General features: G+C 59.7%; 2 protein-coding genes and 1 long non-coding RNA gene across 5 annotated transcripts in view; 2 read left to right on the top strand and 1 right to left on the bottom strand.

The window, feature by feature from the left end:
• Positions 1-305: 305 nt before the first annotated feature.
• FUZ (fuzzy planar cell polarity protein) lies at positions 306-5,829 on the top strand. The gene is made up of 11 exons (XM_019979487.2): positions 306-622; positions 878-999; positions 1,224-1,308; positions 1,810-1,878; positions 2,104-2,208; positions 3,016-3,213; positions 3,362-3,457; positions 3,809-3,915; positions 3,991-4,055; positions 4,137-4,211; positions 5,346-5,829. The coding sequence occupies exons 1-11, from the start codon at positions 512-514 to the stop codon at positions 5,570-5,572; spliced, it is 1,260 nt and encodes a 419-aa protein (XP_019835046.1). The 5' UTR covers positions 306-511; the 3' UTR covers positions 5,573-5,829.
• The window catches only part of AP2A1 (adaptor related protein complex 2 subunit alpha 1), a 27,948-nt gene continuing 16,636 nt past the window's right edge, over positions 5,613-16,924 (bottom strand). For 2 of the 3 annotated variants that reach the window (XM_070771507.1, XM_070771509.1), the window contains 20 exons: positions 15,805-15,934; positions 15,415-15,516; positions 13,857-13,965; positions 11,894-12,044; positions 11,395-11,563; positions 11,115-11,252; positions 10,798-10,980; positions 10,285-10,382; positions 9,918-10,149; positions 9,655-9,822; positions 9,405-9,568; positions 9,023-9,088; positions 8,637-8,693; positions 8,451-8,533; positions 8,258-8,346; positions 7,016-7,140; positions 6,815-6,931; positions 6,653-6,722; positions 6,305-6,439; positions 5,613-6,049 (listed from right to left, as the gene is read on the bottom strand). In XM_070771507.1, coding sequence (XP_070627608.1) covers positions 5,972-6,049; positions 6,305-6,439; positions 6,653-6,722; positions 6,815-6,931; positions 7,016-7,140; positions 8,258-8,346; positions 8,451-8,533; positions 8,637-8,693; positions 9,023-9,088; positions 9,405-9,568; positions 9,655-9,822; positions 9,918-10,149; positions 10,285-10,382; positions 10,798-10,980; positions 11,115-11,252; positions 11,395-11,563; positions 11,894-12,044; positions 13,857-13,965; positions 15,415-15,516; positions 15,805-15,934 — 2,464 coding nt within the window. In that variant the 3' untranslated portion in view covers positions 5,613-5,971. The remainder of the gene's footprint in view (positions 6,050-6,304; positions 6,440-6,652; positions 6,723-6,814; positions 6,932-7,015; positions 7,141-8,257; positions 8,347-8,450; positions 8,534-8,636; positions 8,694-9,022; positions 9,089-9,404; positions 9,569-9,654; positions 9,823-9,917; positions 10,150-10,284; positions 10,383-10,797; positions 10,981-11,114; positions 11,253-11,394; positions 11,564-11,893; positions 12,045-13,856; positions 13,966-15,414; positions 15,517-15,804; positions 15,935-16,924) is intronic. The other variant, XM_070771508.1, reaches the window with a different exon arrangement.
• LOC139177168 (uncharacterized) lies at positions 11,164-13,691 on the top strand. Its single transcript, XR_011561650.1, has 2 exons — positions 11,164-11,269; positions 11,671-13,691. It is a non-coding gene; the product is annotated as an uncharacterized lncRNA (long non-coding RNA).

Below are 16,924 nucleotides of genomic sequence, written 5' to 3'. Positions count from 1 at the left end.
TAGTGTTTCTACCATGAAAGAGAAAGCCAAGCTAAAACGGTTGCTAGGCAACGCCTAGACGCCATCGCCATCTTTGAGTGTGGTACGGTTGTTTGTCAATTCAGAATGTGAAACACACTCGCTTACGTGGTGGTTACTAGGCAGCGCCTTGGGGTTGTCACTACCTTCACATTGGGCTTTTCATCCTCTTCTTTAAATAAACTCAAATCGCTTCAAGTAGCGACCAGTCAACTTAGCAAATACAAAGCCGCCATCTTTGTTAGGGGTATTGTGACTTCCGGCGGGGGCGGAAGAGAGCGTAACGGGGCTCGGGGGGAGGCGCTGGAAAAGGTCTTGACGAGGGGTTTGAGTTGGGATGAGGAAGGCGGGAATTCAGTCCTCTTCCAATCAGCTCCCTATCTCGCCCTCTGGCGGCTCCGGACCGCAGTAGCCCGGCTTCGTGTGACTATGGGCGTGCTCAGAAGCGGGCATTGACTCTCTCCACGAGGGAACTGGGTGGCGAGCGTTCCAGATGGGGGAGGAGGGGACCGAGGGCACGATACATCTGCTGTGCCTCGCTGCATCTAGCGGGGTCCCCCTGTTTTGCAGGAGCAGCCGCGGTGGCGCCCCCGCCCGCCAACAGGTGGGACCCCGGGCGCCTGGATCTCTGAAATAGCAGGGTTTTAGAAGGACTTTGGGTCCTCAAGAGAGTAGAGGCTGGGGACGTTTCAGAATTTGGTTAGACCGTCGAAGGTGCAATTGACCAATGATCCTGGTTCCTTGAAGAGGAGGGCCCAGGGGATCTAGAGAGAGGAACGGGGTTGGGGGCCTGAGTAATTGGTTCCCAAGGAGGAGGAAATTGGGGGGCTCTTGTCTCAAGTTCACAATCTTTCCCCAGCTCCCATTCTCTGTCATCGGCTCTCTCAATGGAGTCCACATGTTTGGGCAAAATCTCGAGGTGCAACTGAGCTCTTCGAGGACGGAGGACACAACCGTGGTGTGGAAGAGCTTCCACGACAGGTCTCCAAGGGCAGCTTGGGGGCAGGGCCAGGGGGACAGCCCCCGTTGAAGATGACCAGCTGAGACTGGGTTGTGGGATCTTTGACAAGGCATTCAGCCTGATTCCTGAGCTTCTTTGTATGAGAGGCCGGTTGTGCTGGGGCATGGGTCCAGGGCAGACCTACTCTCCTCTTTGCCTTGTTTACTTGGCCTGGACTCATCCTTCTCACCTTCCTTTCTCACAGCATCACCCTCATTGTTCTGTCGTCTGAGGAGGGCACCTCGGAGCTGAGGCTGGAGAGACTACTCCAGATGGTATTTGGGGCCATGGTGAGACTCCCTACTCCTCTTTTTTTTTTTTTTAAAGTTCTTGTTTGTTTTTGTCCACACCCTGTGGCATGTGGGATCACAGTTCCCAGACCAGGGACTGAACCCGCCCCCTGCTGGGTGGAAGTGCAGTGTCTTAACCACTGGACCACTACGGAAGAGAGAGAAGTTGCTCAGTTGTGTCCCACTCTTTGTGACTCTATGGACTGTAGCCCCCAGGGTCCTCCATCCATGGGATTCTCCAGGCAAGAATACTGGAATACTAGGAATACTGAAATACTAGGGAAGTCCCTCCTTAACTCTCTTTCCCAACCCCAGGAATCTGAGCTCTCAGAATCCCTCTCCCTCAGACCCAGGAGTCCAGACTCCAGCAGCCTCCTGTAGAACCCAGGAATTCTGGCCCTCAGTCTGACTCCTCCCTTAGACACAGGAGTCTGAGTCCCAGCCCCTCCTGTCTTATAACCAATTGTCCAGGGCCCCTACTCTCCTATATGTTTCTTCTAGGTTCTTCTCGTGGGACTTGAAGAGCTAACCAATATCCGCAATGTAGAGAGACTGAAGAAGGAGCTGAGGGTGAGGCTGAAGGACATGAGGATGGGAAGTTAGGGTACCTGATCACTGATATTTGGGAACTGTAGTTCCCAGAAAACCCTGGGGCAGCCTTATCCATTGGGCTCCCAGGGCATCTTGGTTGTCTGACATCCCCTAGCAAGGCCCAGTGGGCCAGTTTTCTGAGGAGGAGCCAGCAGATTTGGGTGCCACCCGCATCTTAGGCTCCTCCATTTCCCCTTCTGCTAGGCCAGTTACCGCCTCATCGACAGCTTCCTGGGGGACTCAGAGCTCATCGGAGACCTGACCCAGTGTGTGGACTGTGTGGTTCCTCCCGAGGGGTCCCTGCTGCAGGTATTGGGAATGCCTTGTAAACTTTTAAAACTATCCCTCTGGCCCTGGCTCAGTGTCCATCCTCTTACCTTTGGACCATTGCCTCTTCCTATCCTTTTGGCTTCCGGTCCAACTCCCACTTGACCCCGGAAGGATCTTTCTACACCCAGAGCTGACTCTGTCCCTCCCTTGGTCACAGCCCACCCGCGACTTCCATCAGCCCCAGGACAAGGTCCCAGCCCCTTAGTGTCAAGTTGAGGACCTGAGGAATCTGACGCCTGCCTGCCTTCTCGCCCTGACCTCTTCTAACTCCTAACTCTACAGTCCACCCTCTCCTAGCTGCCTCATGAGTCTCGCAAATCCCCACAACTCCCCAGTTTCTCTGCCCTGGCACATCCCGTTCTTCCACGGAAATCTCTATCTACTTTTCCTTAAATATCGATCTGATTTCATCTGGCATGGGTGCCTCCCAGCAGTGTGGCTCTGGGCAGGTGACGACCTCTCTGAGCTTCAGTAGATTGTGGATTGCGCCCACCTGGCACTTAATAGCACTCAATAAACTGTAGCTGCTGCTGTTAAAATTACTAGCTTCGGCAGGATGTGTCAGACTAGGCAGCGGTCACCCTACCTGTTTAATTTTACAGTGTGACTTGGGGATGGTAAGCCGCATGTGAAGGTGAAGGAACTCAGGCCCAGGGAGGGTGAGACACAGGAGCACGGCCACCAAGCTAGCTTTGAATTGTACGCCGGTGTCTTCCCCCTACTAACCCGCCTTGGAAGTCTGTCGCCTCTGCTCATGTCCTCTGACTTGCAGTCTCCCTTACCCAGGAAGCCCTCTCTGGGTTCGCTGAGGCGGCGGGCACGGCCTTCATCAGCCTGGTCGTGTCAGGCCGGGTGGTTGCAGCGACCGAGAGCTGGTGGCGGCTGGGGATGCCGGAGGCCGTGCTGCTCCCATGGCTGGTGGGGTCCCTGCCCCCGCAGGCCGCTCGCGACTACCCGGTGTACCTGCCGCACGGGAGCCCCACGGTGAGTGGGTGGGTGGGGCGGACAGGCGGAACGGTGAGGGCTGGGAGGAGCGCGCCAGGGGTAGGACCTGGAGGACCGCCTCTAGGAGCCCGGGCTTGACATGAGAAGAGGAGGGGCTCCGGCCAGCCCACCCTCCTCGCTGCTGCAGGTTCCACACCGGCTACTGACCCTGACGCTTCTGCCGGACTTGGAGCTGTGTCTTCTCTGCGGCCCGCAGCCTCCTCTCAGCCAGCTGGATGCGCAGGTGAATCGGGGCTCCGTCCCGCTTTTCTCCTAGTTTACCTTTCTACTCGCGAGCCCTGGCCCTTCTCTGAGCACCATGCGGGGCGAGTGCGCCTTTACCCTGGACCCGCCCTGTGCCCGCCCCGCCCCTCGCAGGCCCCGCCCCTAACAGACCCCACCTTCTCGTAGGCCCCGCCCCTTTGGGCTCCGCCTCAGTGGCCCCCATCCTTCCAGGCCTCCCTCTCTTCCCTCCCGCGGTCCCCTCTGCCTTTGTGGTCTCCTCCCCAGCTCCCTGGCCAAACTGCCTCCCCTTGGTACCGCCCTGACCTCGTCCTTGGGCCTCGCCTCTCTCGCTGATCACGCCCCCCTGCAGCTTCTGGAGCGCTGGTGGCAGCCCCTGTTGGAGCCGCTGCGGGGCTGCCTGCCGCTGGGAACCCGAGCGCTGCCCGCGGGCTTCCCACTGCACACGGACATCCTCGGGTAGGGCGCGGCAGGGGGAATGGGTTGGGGGTCCTCCGCACCTCTTTCCTGGCCGTGACACCTGTTTCCCCACAGGCTGCTGCTCCTCCACCTGGAACTGAAACGCTGTCTCTTCACGGTGGAGCCCTCGCGGGATAAAGGTGACTGGGAGGTGGGCGGGGCCGGGAGGGGCGGGGGCTGGGCAGGGGCTCTGCGTTACCGCACCCCTCTTCCACCTTCAGAACCGTCTCCGGAGCACCGCCGGCGCCTTCTCCGCTCTTTCTACACCCTGGTTACCGCCACTCACTTCCCACCAGGTCAGCGGCGGGCACAGCGACCCCTTTGCACACACTGGGGCACTGGGTCCCATTCTCACGAGGCGGGAGTAAGAGGCAGGGGAGGGGGAAAGCGGTAGGAGAAGCGTGGACTGGGGATGGCCGTCTGTGAGCCCCGGGCATGTACACGGGCACGAAGGGAAGAGAGCTGAAGGGAGGGGCAGGAAGGGCCCAGCCTGCAGGTTTCAGAGCCTCCTGGCTGACCCTAAACACCGAGACCTCATCTCCTGCCAGGTGCTTTTTGTGTATTGACTCACTTCTTCCTCGGGCTTCCCTTATAGCTCAGTTGGTAAAGAATCCACCTACGATGCGGGAGTCCTGGGTTCGATCCCTGAGTTGGAAAGATCCCCTGGACAAGGGAAAGGTTACCCACACCAATATTCTGGCCTGGAGAATTCCATGGATTGTATAGTCCATGAGATCACAGAGAGTCAGAGAAGACTAAGTGATTTTCGCATCCTCATAGTTGAAGGTTATCTCCTGTTACATCATTATTTCCATCTTATAGATGAGCAAACAGGCTTAATAAACAGCAGAGCTCTGCTGTGATTCAAACACAGGCAATCCACACGCTCCTGCTCTACTGCTAAAAATACAGGCTTTGGGTGGAGGAGGTTGGTAGATTCCACAGAACACAGGTCCAGGAGGAAAAGCTGTCACACAGAACCTGAGGCCCAAAGAAAGGGACCCAGAGTGATACTACAATCCCAGCAAAGACCCTGATGAGTGTAACAAAATAGTGAAAAGTTCCATCTGGAGGGGCAAAGGACTGCTCCTTCCTAGCCATGCGACCCCACCTCCCTCACCTGCTTCCCAAGTGGGGTGGGGTCCTCTGGAGGCCAGTGCCTGGCACCTGGGCAGCATCTCTTGCATGTCTGTGATCTGTACTGCTAACCAGATTGCTTGGGGCTGCACACACAGTGTCCCCAGGAAAGTGGGGCACTGGGGCTGGAAGAGGGGGAGAGTCTGATCTCAAGTCCTGACAGCTGGCTGGAGCTGCGAGCCTCTTCCATCAGATGTTAAACTTAGCCCAGGATGGGGGTTGGCTCCCTCAGGTTGGCATTCTAGTTGTCCAGGCCTCACTGGTCACCTCGACCTTCGTTGTCCTTCCTTCAGAGCCGGGGCAGCCAGAGGAGAAAGCAGAAGAGGCCATCCACCGGGCCCAGGTAGCCAGAGCCTGCTACTTGGTGTTGGGGACTGAGGAGCCAGGCACAGGATGGCGGCTGGTGGCGCTGCAGTTGGGGCCACGGCGGCTGCTGCTGCTGCTGTCTGCTCAGAGTCCCACATACGGGCTGCGGGGCCTGGCCACCCACACTCTGCATGCCCTCACCCCGCTCCTCTGACCACTGGACCTGAACGCCAGACATAGACAAGGACGGGGGCTATTAGCGTCTCTGTTTATTCGCTCACAATAATACACAGCCCCTGGAAGGGAGGGGGCAGGAGGGGCTATGACAGGATGGGGTGGGAGGGGAGGAGGCACCCACTTCCCCACCCCTCTCCCCTCTGTGCTTCAGGGGGAAAGGGAGGGAGGGGGCTCCCCCTTACCCCCCAGAATGTAAACAGCAGCAGATGAACAAAAATAAAAATACAAAAGGCCGGAGGAAGTTCCTGGACATCCCCCCACCCCAGGGTCTTCCCTGTCACCAGCGGAGGTCCCTCGCTGCCCCATCCACCAAAGCTGCCTCAGTCCTGGGGGCTGCCCAGTGCCGGCCACATCCCCGGGGGGCAGAGTCCAGGGCTCAGAACTGCTGCGCCAGCAGCTCACACAGGTGACGGGAGACGGGTTCCTTGCTGGTGCGCAGGGTCAGCCGGTACATCTAGTGGGGACAGGGCGACTCAGGGGGGAGGCAGAGAGGATGGAGAGCCGGGGGAGGAGAGTTAGACACAGGGCAGATAAATGATGAGAAAGGATCAAGCGGTCAGAAAAGTAATATAAGAGAGGGAAAGGATGAAGGTAAAAAAGGTCACAAAGGGTATAAAGGATATAGAGACAAAAAGCAGGGAGGAAAAGGGAGAGGAAGACAAAAGGGCAGAGAATGCACAAAGAGCAGGCCTTGGAAACCACCACTCACCTGAGCCTGGGCATTGGGCTCCAGCCGGAGCAGACAGCCCACCTGCAGGGCTTTAGTCTGGATGATTCCAGCCCCCACGAAGTTCTCAGGGTTGGGGTCCACATTGTCCAGGAGAGCAGAGCCAAACCCCAGGAGCTAAGGGGGCGGGGGGCCCAATCTCTGTTAGCTCCCAGACAGCAGCATGCCAGTTACCCCAAACCCTTGGGAGTGGAAATTAGTCCGACTTTACCAATGGGAAAACAGGCTCAAGTAGAGCAGCCACCGTACCCCAAATCCCAGAGTTCGGGAGAGGAGAGTGAGGCAGGACTGGGATGGTAGCCCCCGTGCCTCTCCTGTCTAGCCTCTCACCTTGGCCTTAGTGACCTCCGCGTCCATGGGGTGGTTGGCTTTGAAGATTTTCTGGGCCTCCTGTTGGGGGCTAGGGGCAGGAAAAGGTCCAAGTCAGGGATCTGGAAGCCCCAGTCCCGCCCACCCTGAGGGCGGCTTTGGCTCCCCTCGCCCTCGGCTCACAGGCTCAGCTGCTTCCAACGCTGGAAGAAGTCCTGGGCCGCCATCTCCGTCGGCTGGAAGAACTTGTTGATGGTCACTGGGAGTTTCAGGGTGAGGGACTGGGGGGCGCCCCCGTACCTGGCGGGAGAGGGAGGGCTCGTCAGGCCCCGCCCTCGCCCTGGAGGCCCCGCCCACCCGGCAGCGCCCCGCCTCCTGACTCACCGGAAGCGCACCGACAGGAGCGGCGGCGTCAGGAAGTCCCGCAGACACTCAATGTTGAGCACCTGCTGCACCTGCGCCCCGCCGTCCACCTGCGAGGCCACCCGCTTGGTCTGCACGGCCAGCTGTGCCCGCCCGTGGTCAAGGAAGCCAGAAACGCGAGCGGGGGAGTGGGGAGGAATGGAGGGGAGCCGACGAGGGCTCGAGGACTTCACCATCACCTGATGGTTCAGAACTTCCCTGGCGCCCCCAGCCCTGCCATCCCAGGCTCATCCAACATGAACCAGCTCCAAAGTCCTTCCTAATCCAAACCTCTGACCTGGGTGCCTCTGGCTTTCCACAGTGGGCTCAGCCACCTCCATTACCGCACAGGTCATGCCCTGGCTCTGAAGGCTGACCTAGGCTTGAATCTCAGCTCTTCTTAGAGGTTAAGAAGTCACTTAACCTCTCTTAGCCTCATCTTCGAAATGGATATAAGTGTCCTCAGCAGTCAATGAAATAATCTCCCACAAGTACCTGTCAGTGTGTCTGGCACATGGTAAGTTCACTGAAATGGTAGCAATCAGTGTTACTACCATCTATCTGTGTCGACAACCCATTGGCAAGTTGGGGCCTTATTTCTCTCCTCCCGCCCCTGCCCAGAACAAAGCTGAGCCTCAAGGAGGTCTCTGGAAATGATGAATGAAACAAAGAGCTAAAATGGTCTTCAAATTTTGGGGTATAATCCCTCTAATTTCCAAGTTGTGGAAACTGAGGCCAAGAGAAGGGGGACAGGGGACTGACACTGCTCAAGCAGTTCCTTCATGCCAGCACCCTTCCAGGGTCTTCCAGCCACACTGATTCTCAAAACAAGACTGAGAAGGAGAGGAGGGTCCACATTTCACTGAAGGAATTTCAGGGCTCGGAGAGGCCAAGAGACTGGCCGAGGCACTGGAATCACGGGTGTGGAGCCCGATGGAAGACAAGGTTAGGACACGGCGGAGGGGCCTAACAGGGACCAACTGAGGCCCAGAGCATGTGGGATTCAGGAAATAACACCTCCTGCATCCCTGTCATGTCATGTCAGTGTCCTCTCCTGTCCTGGGAAAGAGGCCCACTCCCTCTTACAGATGATGCTAAATCTCAGAGAAGTACCATGGGCTCAGGCTCTCAAGTAAGGAGGCCAAACAGGGATCTGGATCTGTTTCCCGGCTGCCAGGAAGGCAGACCTGGAGGGGCGGGGCTGGGCCAGGCCGAGAGGATATGAGTCTGGAGGTCTCCAGGGTGAACCACAGTGGGAGAGAAGTTCTGGAACTGCACCGAGGTCTTGTTGCCATAGAAGAGATACATGCGGCCTGAGGGAATGGAGGTGAGAGGCAGGGTTCTATCTGAGTTCCTTCCATGTCCTCCCTGAGCCGGGGTCTCCTGGAAACCTCACCCCATTGCCCCCAGTACCCACCCAAGTTCTGCCGGAACTCTGACTTGACTCCAATCTGCAGCAGCTGGTTCTCAAACAGGACCCCATTGTTCCTGCACACGAACCTGCATGGGGCAGTGGGGGGTCAGGATGATGGTGCCTGCCTGGGCTCTGCTCTGTGCTCCCTACTTGTCCCTACTTCCCTCCCCAACCTCACCCACAACTCACTTATTCAGCAGCTCATCAGCTTCTGGGATGGGCGGGCCAATGTCCTCAGGACCTGGGCTGCAGATGGGAAAAGAGGGAGATGGGAGGGGGCTAGAGGTCAAGGCCCAGAGCTAGTGGTGGGAGACAGCAAGCCCTGAAGGAACAGAAGCCCAGAATCCATATACCTTGATTCCCCACAGAGCCCCTCAATCAGACTGGCAATTGCCTCTGATGGGAATAGGACCCTGGCAGGAGCCATCACCCCCCTACCCTGTACCAGACAGCCCTGATTCTCACTCCCACGCCCTTGCAGCTCATCAGGAGAGTCTGCTGAGAGCTCCCAGTCCCCTAACCCTCCCTGGGGGATACAAGAGTCTGCCCCCCAACCCCCTGAGGCCACCCCTTACTCAGCAGCTGGAGCTGGGTCAGCCAGCAAAGCCATGGGGCTCTCAGGGGCAGGCGGCTCCAGCTCGCTGGGCCATCCAATCCCAGAGCAGACAAGAGAAGACAGGCGTGGCAGGCAGCCAGTCCCAGAGAGGCAGCAAGAGGGCGGAGAGAGAAAGAGAGAGAGACGGGAGGAGAGAAGGAGAAGGAAGAGCAGGCTGAGACGGTGACAGGGAAGGACGACACAGGGTGGCCAGGGTCAGCGAGAGCCCAGAGAGGCCCAGAGGGAGCGAGGGGGGAGACTGGGGCAGGCGGCAGCCAGGGCAGACACGAGGCTCAGGGAGAGGGGGAGCTGGGGTGGGGGGCAGATGAAAAGGGGGCCCACCCTGGGCCCAAGGCCAGTACCTGAGGAAGGCCTCCTCGGGGCTGGGCCCCAGGCCGGGCTGGGCGGCCGGGCTGTCGGAGAAGACGTCCACCAGGAGGTTGCCTGCACCCGAGGGGGCCGGGGGTGCCGCGGGGGGAGGGGCTGCCCGCAGCCCCAGGAGGTCAGCGGAGGGCGAGGGTGTGGACTGCGGGCAACGTGGAGGCAGGTGAGAAGGGGCCGGCCTGGCCGGGCCAGCCGCCCCCGTCCCCAGCCCAGCCCCCGGGTACTCACAACGGTGCTGGGGGTGGGCTCCACGCCCCCATTGATGTCGTGGCTGCTGGGGTCCCTCCGGCTGTCATCCAGGGCGCTGCCGGCCCCCGGCCCCTTCTTGCGCTTCAGCTTGGCCAGGATGGATGACTCACGCTCGGGGAAGGGTGGCATCTCCTCCAGCACCGTGGCCTGCAAGGTTCGGTCAGGGACGGGCGTCAGCGCCGGTCTTGGGCTGGAGCAGGGGCAAGGCGCAGGGGCGGGGCACGTGGGGACTGGGCTCTGACCAGGACGTCCGTGCTGGCCACCGAGCTCAGGGTGAGGTACTCGACAGCCCGCTGCTGGAGCTCCACGTCGGCGTTGCGCAGCTGGGAGCCGGCTCGCAGCACGCCCTGGATGGTGGCCTTGGTTTCCGGGAAGAGGTTGATGAACTTGATGTAGGTGGAGAGCAGTAGGGCCCGCGTGGCCACGCTGCACAGGTGGAACTTGGAATGCAGCAGGGAGAACTGCACCGGGGGGCTGCGGGAGTGGGCGGATATCGGTGGGTGGCCGGCTCCACCACCCTCTCCTAGAAGCCCCCACGGGAGGTGCACCCTCCCTCAGAGGGACCCTTCCCAGGACCCCAGGTGGGCCCTGGAGCCCCAGACCCCTCACCTGGAGCGGGGGTCCCCAGCAATCAGGTTTCCAAACTCCCCAAGGATGTAGCCGCCGACCTTCACCATGTTCTCATGGCAGGCGGGCGCCTGGAGCGCCTGCAGGTGGGGACAGCGGTGAGCAGCAGCATCCTGGCTCAGGAGTGCTCAGCATGTGCCAGGCGCTCCACTGAGCCCTTGACTCCTATTAACTGCCGAAGCCTGGTGACTGCTGCGGGTGGGTTTATAGCTGGGGAAACTGAGGCATGGAGCAGGTAAGTGACTAAACTGAGCTCACACAGAGAATAAAACGGAACTGAATGGGCCCTCTTGTCTGGGGTGGAAGGCGCGGGAAACTGGCGGCACCCAGGGACCAGTGACTACACAGCAGGCACCCTGTGCCCTGCTGACCCTCACATTGGCTCGTGGTGGCCCAGCCCCTCTGAGGATGAGGCCCGAGCCAGCTGGCCCCACAGCCCCAGCTGTCCTGGCTCTGCCCTGATGCCCCATCATGGGGTGAGACGGGGGCGCTGACCTCGAAGACGGTCTTGGCAGCGTAGCCCTGCACGTCGTCGCGGTTGGTGACGATCTGCAGCACGCGGTACCACACCTCCTCGCTCACGTAGTCGCCCGCGATGCGGATGAGGTTCAGGATGGTGTCCACGTACCAGCTGTAGTCCACGGCGTACTTCTCAGCCAGGATGGCCACCTTCAGGACCTGCCGGCCAGAGGGAAGGTCGGGCGTGCGTGTGTGCCCCAGGCAGGGGAGTTGGGGGTGTGGACTCGCCACGTCTGGGCAGGTCCCCACCTGGAGACCCTGGAATCTGGGTGCCTGGCCCTCCCAGGACTCACAATCTCTTCACGAATGGCGTAGTCGGCCGTTTCCAGGTACCGCAGCATCTCTGACACGATCTGCTTGGCGTTGCTCCGATCACACATGGCGTAGAGGAGGTCAGCCGCCCGCTGCCGCACACTGACGTCCCGCTCCGTCTGAGGAAGCAGAGCAGGTAGAGTGTGCTCTAGGCTCCCTGGGCTGGTCACCCAGGGCCGCTGGGTCCCCAAGCCGCTCCAAGGGAGCAGAGGAGCCATAGGCCAGGTCAGTGTGGCCAGGACAGGCTCCCAGAAGTTGCACCTTGAGGGCGTTGATGACGGTGTCGATGTGCGTCTTGACCGCCTCGTGGGAGAACTCGGAGCTGGCCAGCGTGCACATGCTCTCCAGGGCCAGGTAGCGCAGGTTGGTCTCCCGGTGCTGCAGGAACTGGCCCAGCTGGTTACAGGCCCGAACCAGGAGGTTGGGCTCACTGCCGGCGCGAGAGGGAGAGATGGCAGGTGGGGGCGGTGAGAACACACAGCTGACCTGAGGAGACGCAGGACTGGCCCCAGCCGACGCATCTCGCGTCCCCCTCAGGACCCCGCTCTGAGCTCCCGCCCTGTCCCAGTCACAGCCACGCTGGGGACCTGACACCTGGGCTGTCCAGCCTAGATACGGAGAGCCAGGAATTCTGCCCCGCAGAAGGGGCCCAGCGCCCACGAGTCACGGCAACACTCCAGAACCACATCGCCCTCCTACCTCGAAGTCACGTTCCCAGACCCCGTCCCCTAGGACCCGGGAGCCTGGCCCCCGCAGGCACCTGTCGTAGTGGATAATGAGGCTGATGGTCTCGAAGAGGATGGCGTTCTTGGCGTTGGAGTGCTGGACCTTTTTGGACTTGGGCGGCTCCTGGGCCTTGTTGAGCACGGTCTCCAGGCACTCCACCAGCCGCCCCTTCACGGCCGCGTCCTCTGAGGAAACAGAGGGCACGCCCCGGGTTGAGCTCCCTGCAGGCCCGGGCCCCCTGCCAGGGGGCAGAGGCCACGCCATGGCCCCTGTCCTCCAGAGGAAGAGGGCAGGCCCAGCAGCTTCAGGCTGGGGTCTTGACTTCCCCAAGCCCTTCTGGGGTCCCCAGGCCACACGAGGAAGCTGACAGAGGACAGGACCCCAGACCTGGGCTCTCGTCCTGCTCTGTTCTGATTCTGCTGGGCCAGAGGGAGCACCCTGGGAGCCCCCCTTTCCCCCCGCTGTAGCACCCAGGCCCTGGAGGAGTCTCACAGAGCAAAGACAGCGCCAGGAACCCTCCCTAGAGACACCCCCAAATCCGGCCCTTCCCAAGGAGGGGTCTGAGCGCCTGAGATAGCTGCCAACCAGGAGCTCACAAAGCCCGGAGAACCACCATTTCCTTGCCTGTGAGGTGACCCCAAGTGGACAGAACAGCTGGCAACTGTTCCAGCAAAGAATGAGGCACCCAGATCTATCAGAAAATTCACGAGACAGAAAACCAGCTAAAGGACCCAGGGAGCGATCAGCCGAATCCAGAACGTTTGACACACCACAACACAAAACTCTCCTGTTTTTTAAAAACCAGGCAGTAGGAGGCACAACTGTTCCAGATGTGGGGCAAAAAATGACAGACGTAAAAAAAAAAAAATGACAGTTGTAATCACAGTTAATTTGCAGTCCTGGACTGTAGTTTTTAAGCCCGCCCTGGGCACACCCCAAAATTATGAGGTGGGGCTTAGGCTCCAGCTGTACCTTTTCTTAAGGGGTGAGCAAAGCAGCTCAGCTTGGGAAGAGCCTTCCCCAAGGATTCACAACCAAATGCATCCCTGGCTTTCACAGGCTGAGAAGGGCCTTCTGTGTCACATTCATCATACACTCTGCTACAGTGTGTGCACACGGGCTGCAAGATTCAGGGCCACACACCAGCCACCATCCCCAGCAGGCGCCCAGCACCCTGGCTGAATAGAAAGGCACTGTCTCTCAAGGACCTACTATGTGCCGAGCACCTCAGCATAGGTGCTCGAAACTGCTCTGTGAGGTCAGACAGCCGAGGATCGGGATGTTCCGAGGGAGCCCGGCCCATGTGGTAGCGGGAAGGGGTTACGTGCATGGACTCAGGGGTCAGGCTCTGCTCTTTTGTCACTGCCCAGGGCCTGGAAAGATGCCTCATCTCCAAGCCCCCATTTCCGAGATGGCTGCCCCTCGCCAGCTCTGCAGGGGCAGCAGGCCACGCTGGTACAGCACCTGCTCACTGCAGGCCCTTCATCCACACCAGCGCTCGTGACCACGAGCACTGAGGGCGTGAAAACCCCTAACAGAGCTATGCTGACTCCTACCACACAGCCTGGAGTTACCCTTTGATCTGCTGGGTGACCCTGGGCAAGGCCCCCCTCTCCAAGCCTCGGTTTCCTCATCTGTAAGAGACAGGTGACAAGAGCCCTGACGTTCCAGGGCCAGGGCATGAGTCTGGCTTTACAGGGCCCCTGGCCCACAGCAGGGGAATCAAACAGCGATCTGTCCGTTCCCTGTGCTGGGGGGAGGGCTCCCTGCTGCAGGTGCCCTGCACCCCGGCCCCTCACTGTCTCGAACAATAAACTCGTCCCAGCGCCTGAGTGGGCCGTGGGCTCGGCACTGCCCCCACTGCAGCCTCACATCAGGGGCTGGAGGCACCAGGCCAGCCTCTGGGAAATCTGGACACAGACCCCTGGCACCCCACCCCGTGGCCAGCCTTGGGGTCGGAGGCCCCCAGACCCCGGCCCGTGTGGGCTTGTTGGTACCTGGTGGCGGGTAGCACTGCAGCAGCCGCAGGAGCTTCACGGAGAGCCAGGGCGCTGGCACGAAGTAGTAGGTGTAGTCCTGGAGGTCAGTGGAGGCCGAGGAGACGATCTGGGGGCAGAGAGGGGCAGGCAGGGGCAGGGGCATGGGGAGGGGCGGCTGTCACAGTGTGAACCTTTATGGAGCAGAAACTGGAGGCTCAGGGAGGGTGGTGAGGAAGCCTTGGGGACACAGAGTGTGACCGGGTGGATCCAAGCTAGGACTGGTCAATTTTTCCAAGTAAAGCTGGTGTTGGGTGGGCAGGGAATCTTGGCCAACCGATCCCCTTCTGTGAATGCCTGACGCCAGCTCGGCACCTCACAACGCCTGGACCACCCCCACTAGCAGCTGGACCTCACCAGCTCCCGGAGCGCGCCCCCTTGCAGCTGTCCCCCAACACCGGAAGCTCCTCAGGAACAGGAACTGAGTCTGACCCTTTCCTGGGTCCCTGGGCCTACTACACAGTCAGACAGGAGAAGGGCTCAGCAAAGGGGTGGGGGAATTAGTGAAAGAGCGTGTGACTTTACTGTCCTCACGGCAAACTCCTATGCAACTGTGAAAACCCCTTCTCCAAGAGGCAAGCCTCATCCTGCTCTGAGCCCCTTCCATGACAGTAGCTGCCCCTCCTCCACTGTCACTGTCTGTGCCTCTCCTACCAAGCGTGGCCCACAGGACTATTCGAATGTGTGGTGAATGAATGAAAAATATGGTTGAATGAATGAGCTGATGTTTTGTTCTCTTTGATTGAGAACCCAGGCCTCTCTTTACCTGCTCAGGAAATGTTTTTAGTTACTCCAAGTTTCAGCTCAGGCAAGGATCACCTCCACCAGGAAGCCTTCCTGGACATCTAGGCTGGGTGGAGTGCCTTCTTTGGGGGCCTACAACGTCCTTGCTATCTCCATGACCATACACACTGTCCCTTTTATGATCATCTGTGCCTGAGTTGGCCTGTCCTGCAACGCATCCCTCCTCCGACCAGGACAAGAAGCCCCTGAAGGCAGGGTCTCACTCATCTGTGTCTCCAGTGTCAGCCTGCACAGAACTGGACACAGAAGCAGCCTCAGGGCATGCGCCCAGGATAGGGGCGAAGGTGGTGAGGAGCAGAAAGGAGGGAAAGAAAGACGCATGAGAAGGAGAAGCCAGAGAAGAAGCAGGAGGAAACAAGAGGGTGCAAGAAGGAGGGAGACAGGAGAGCAACCTCCCTTGCTGGGAGCTCCGGGTGCGCTGGACCCTGTGCTCACACTCTGTCCAGGTTAACTCACAGCAGCTATGCCGTGAGGCAGGCACCTGGAATCATCCCGTTGAACAGATAAGGCCAGTGAGGCCCAGAGAGGTGACGCCACTTGCCTAGGGCCACACAGCCAGGGAGTGGCCGAGCAGGGATGAACTCCGCTCCAATCCTGCGTTCTTAACTGCCGGGCTAGGTGGTCTCTCAGGGAGAGCGAGGGGGACCAGAGGGGTGCCCAGGGGACAGGCGCACCAGGGCCACCTTCCTGCAGTTGGCACAGACACCACACCTACCCGGCTTAGGCGAGACACAGCCAGGGAGACGCACGTCTTGAAGTCATCCGGGTTCTTCTTGCAGAGACAGGTGATGAGGCTGACAGCGGCTGTGACCACGCCCTGTGGGGGCAGGAGAGAGGCAGCTCAGGGCCCGCGGGGTACTAGGGCATCGGGGAGAGGACAGCGGTCCACGTCTCTACGCTGGCTGGGCAGGCGCTGGGATGTGGGGGAAACCTCTGGGTGTCAGAAACAGAGGCTGGATGTTCTCTGAGGGGCGGGGTGAGTGATGGATGCTGGGGACACTGGACAGGACCCCGGGCAGCCAGGAGGGTGTGGTGTCGGGGACAGGGGGCCTCAGGCGTCCGGGGGTACCCAGAGTAGGGCGGGTCGTGGGGGCAGGGGCCTCACCATGTGCTGGTCGTTGAGCAGGTGCACCACGCGGGCCGTCCACTCGCCCATGGGCACCAGGTCGGGCGAGGCCTTGTAGAGCCGCAGCAGGCACAGGGCCGCGCTCTGCTTCACGCTGTCCATGCTGTCCCTGCAGGCACACAGAGTGGGTGGGGGGGCTCAGCGCGACCCCAGCCTGGCACACCCCCTCCTCCTCTCACCCCTCCTGGGAAGGCTGTCCAGCGAGAGGCGACAAGAGCCTTCCAGGAACCCTCTGCTACTGCCCTCACTGCCCACTGGGCCTCCGTCTCTTCCTCTGCAAAATGGGTTGCATCCCAGTGACCTCATGGGGTCACAGGCAGGGCAAGCGTGGCTCTGCACCTTCACTCAGTCACCGTCTGCTTATCTGAGCACCTACTGGGCACCGGGCGCTCCTGTCGGCACTGCGGACTGTGTGTGTGTGCTCTGTAGCTCAGCTGCGTCTGACTCTGCAACCCTATGGACTGTAGCCCGCCAGACTCTGTCCGTGGGATTTTCCGGACAAGAATACTGGACAGAGTGGTGGACAAATTGGTCCAAAGTGTGTCCTCAGAGAGCTTATGTTCCTGCCAGGGCAGCCCCATCCTACAACAGATACTGTCTGGGTTCAGTGCTCCAGGGCCACCTAGCGCAGGAGCTCTGGGGATGGTGTTTAGGATGAAAGCCTCACTGATAAGGCAGCAGGTGAACAGAAAACTGCGAGAAAACACTAAAAATCTACACAGATCTTCCCCGCAGACCCAAGAGCCTGTGGAGGCCCCCAGGCAGGTGCGCCTGTGTGTGGGAGGAGCCCGGAGGAGGTTTGGCGCCCCCTACAGTCTCTAGGCTATCTGAATCTTAGGATCAAGCTCTTGCATTGATTCTTGGATCTCCTTAGCTGTCATCTGTTCAAACACTGCCTCTGTTACGATTCTCTCCCTTTTCTCTTTCTAGAACTCTAAACGGTGTTGTTAGACTGTATCTCCCTTGACTCTTAGCCTCTCTTAAATTTTTCCACCTCTTTGCTTCTCTGGGCTGCATTCTGATCAACGTGTCCAGTTCCTCTGCCTATTTCCAATCCCTGCTTTGGTTCTGTCTACTCTGCTGCTAAACTAAAACACTT

Source organism: Bos indicus, chromosome 18 (assembly GCF_029378745.1).
Source record: "Bos indicus isolate NIAB-ARS_2022 breed Sahiwal x Tharparkar chromosome 18, NIAB-ARS_B.indTharparkar_mat_pri_1.0, whole genome shotgun sequence".
In the NCBI taxonomy this organism is placed as follows: Eukaryota; Metazoa; Chordata; class Mammalia; order Artiodactyla; family Bovidae; genus Bos; species Bos indicus.
Note: the sequence above shows the minus strand (reverse complement) of the source record. Positions and strands in the feature narration are given on the sequence as shown.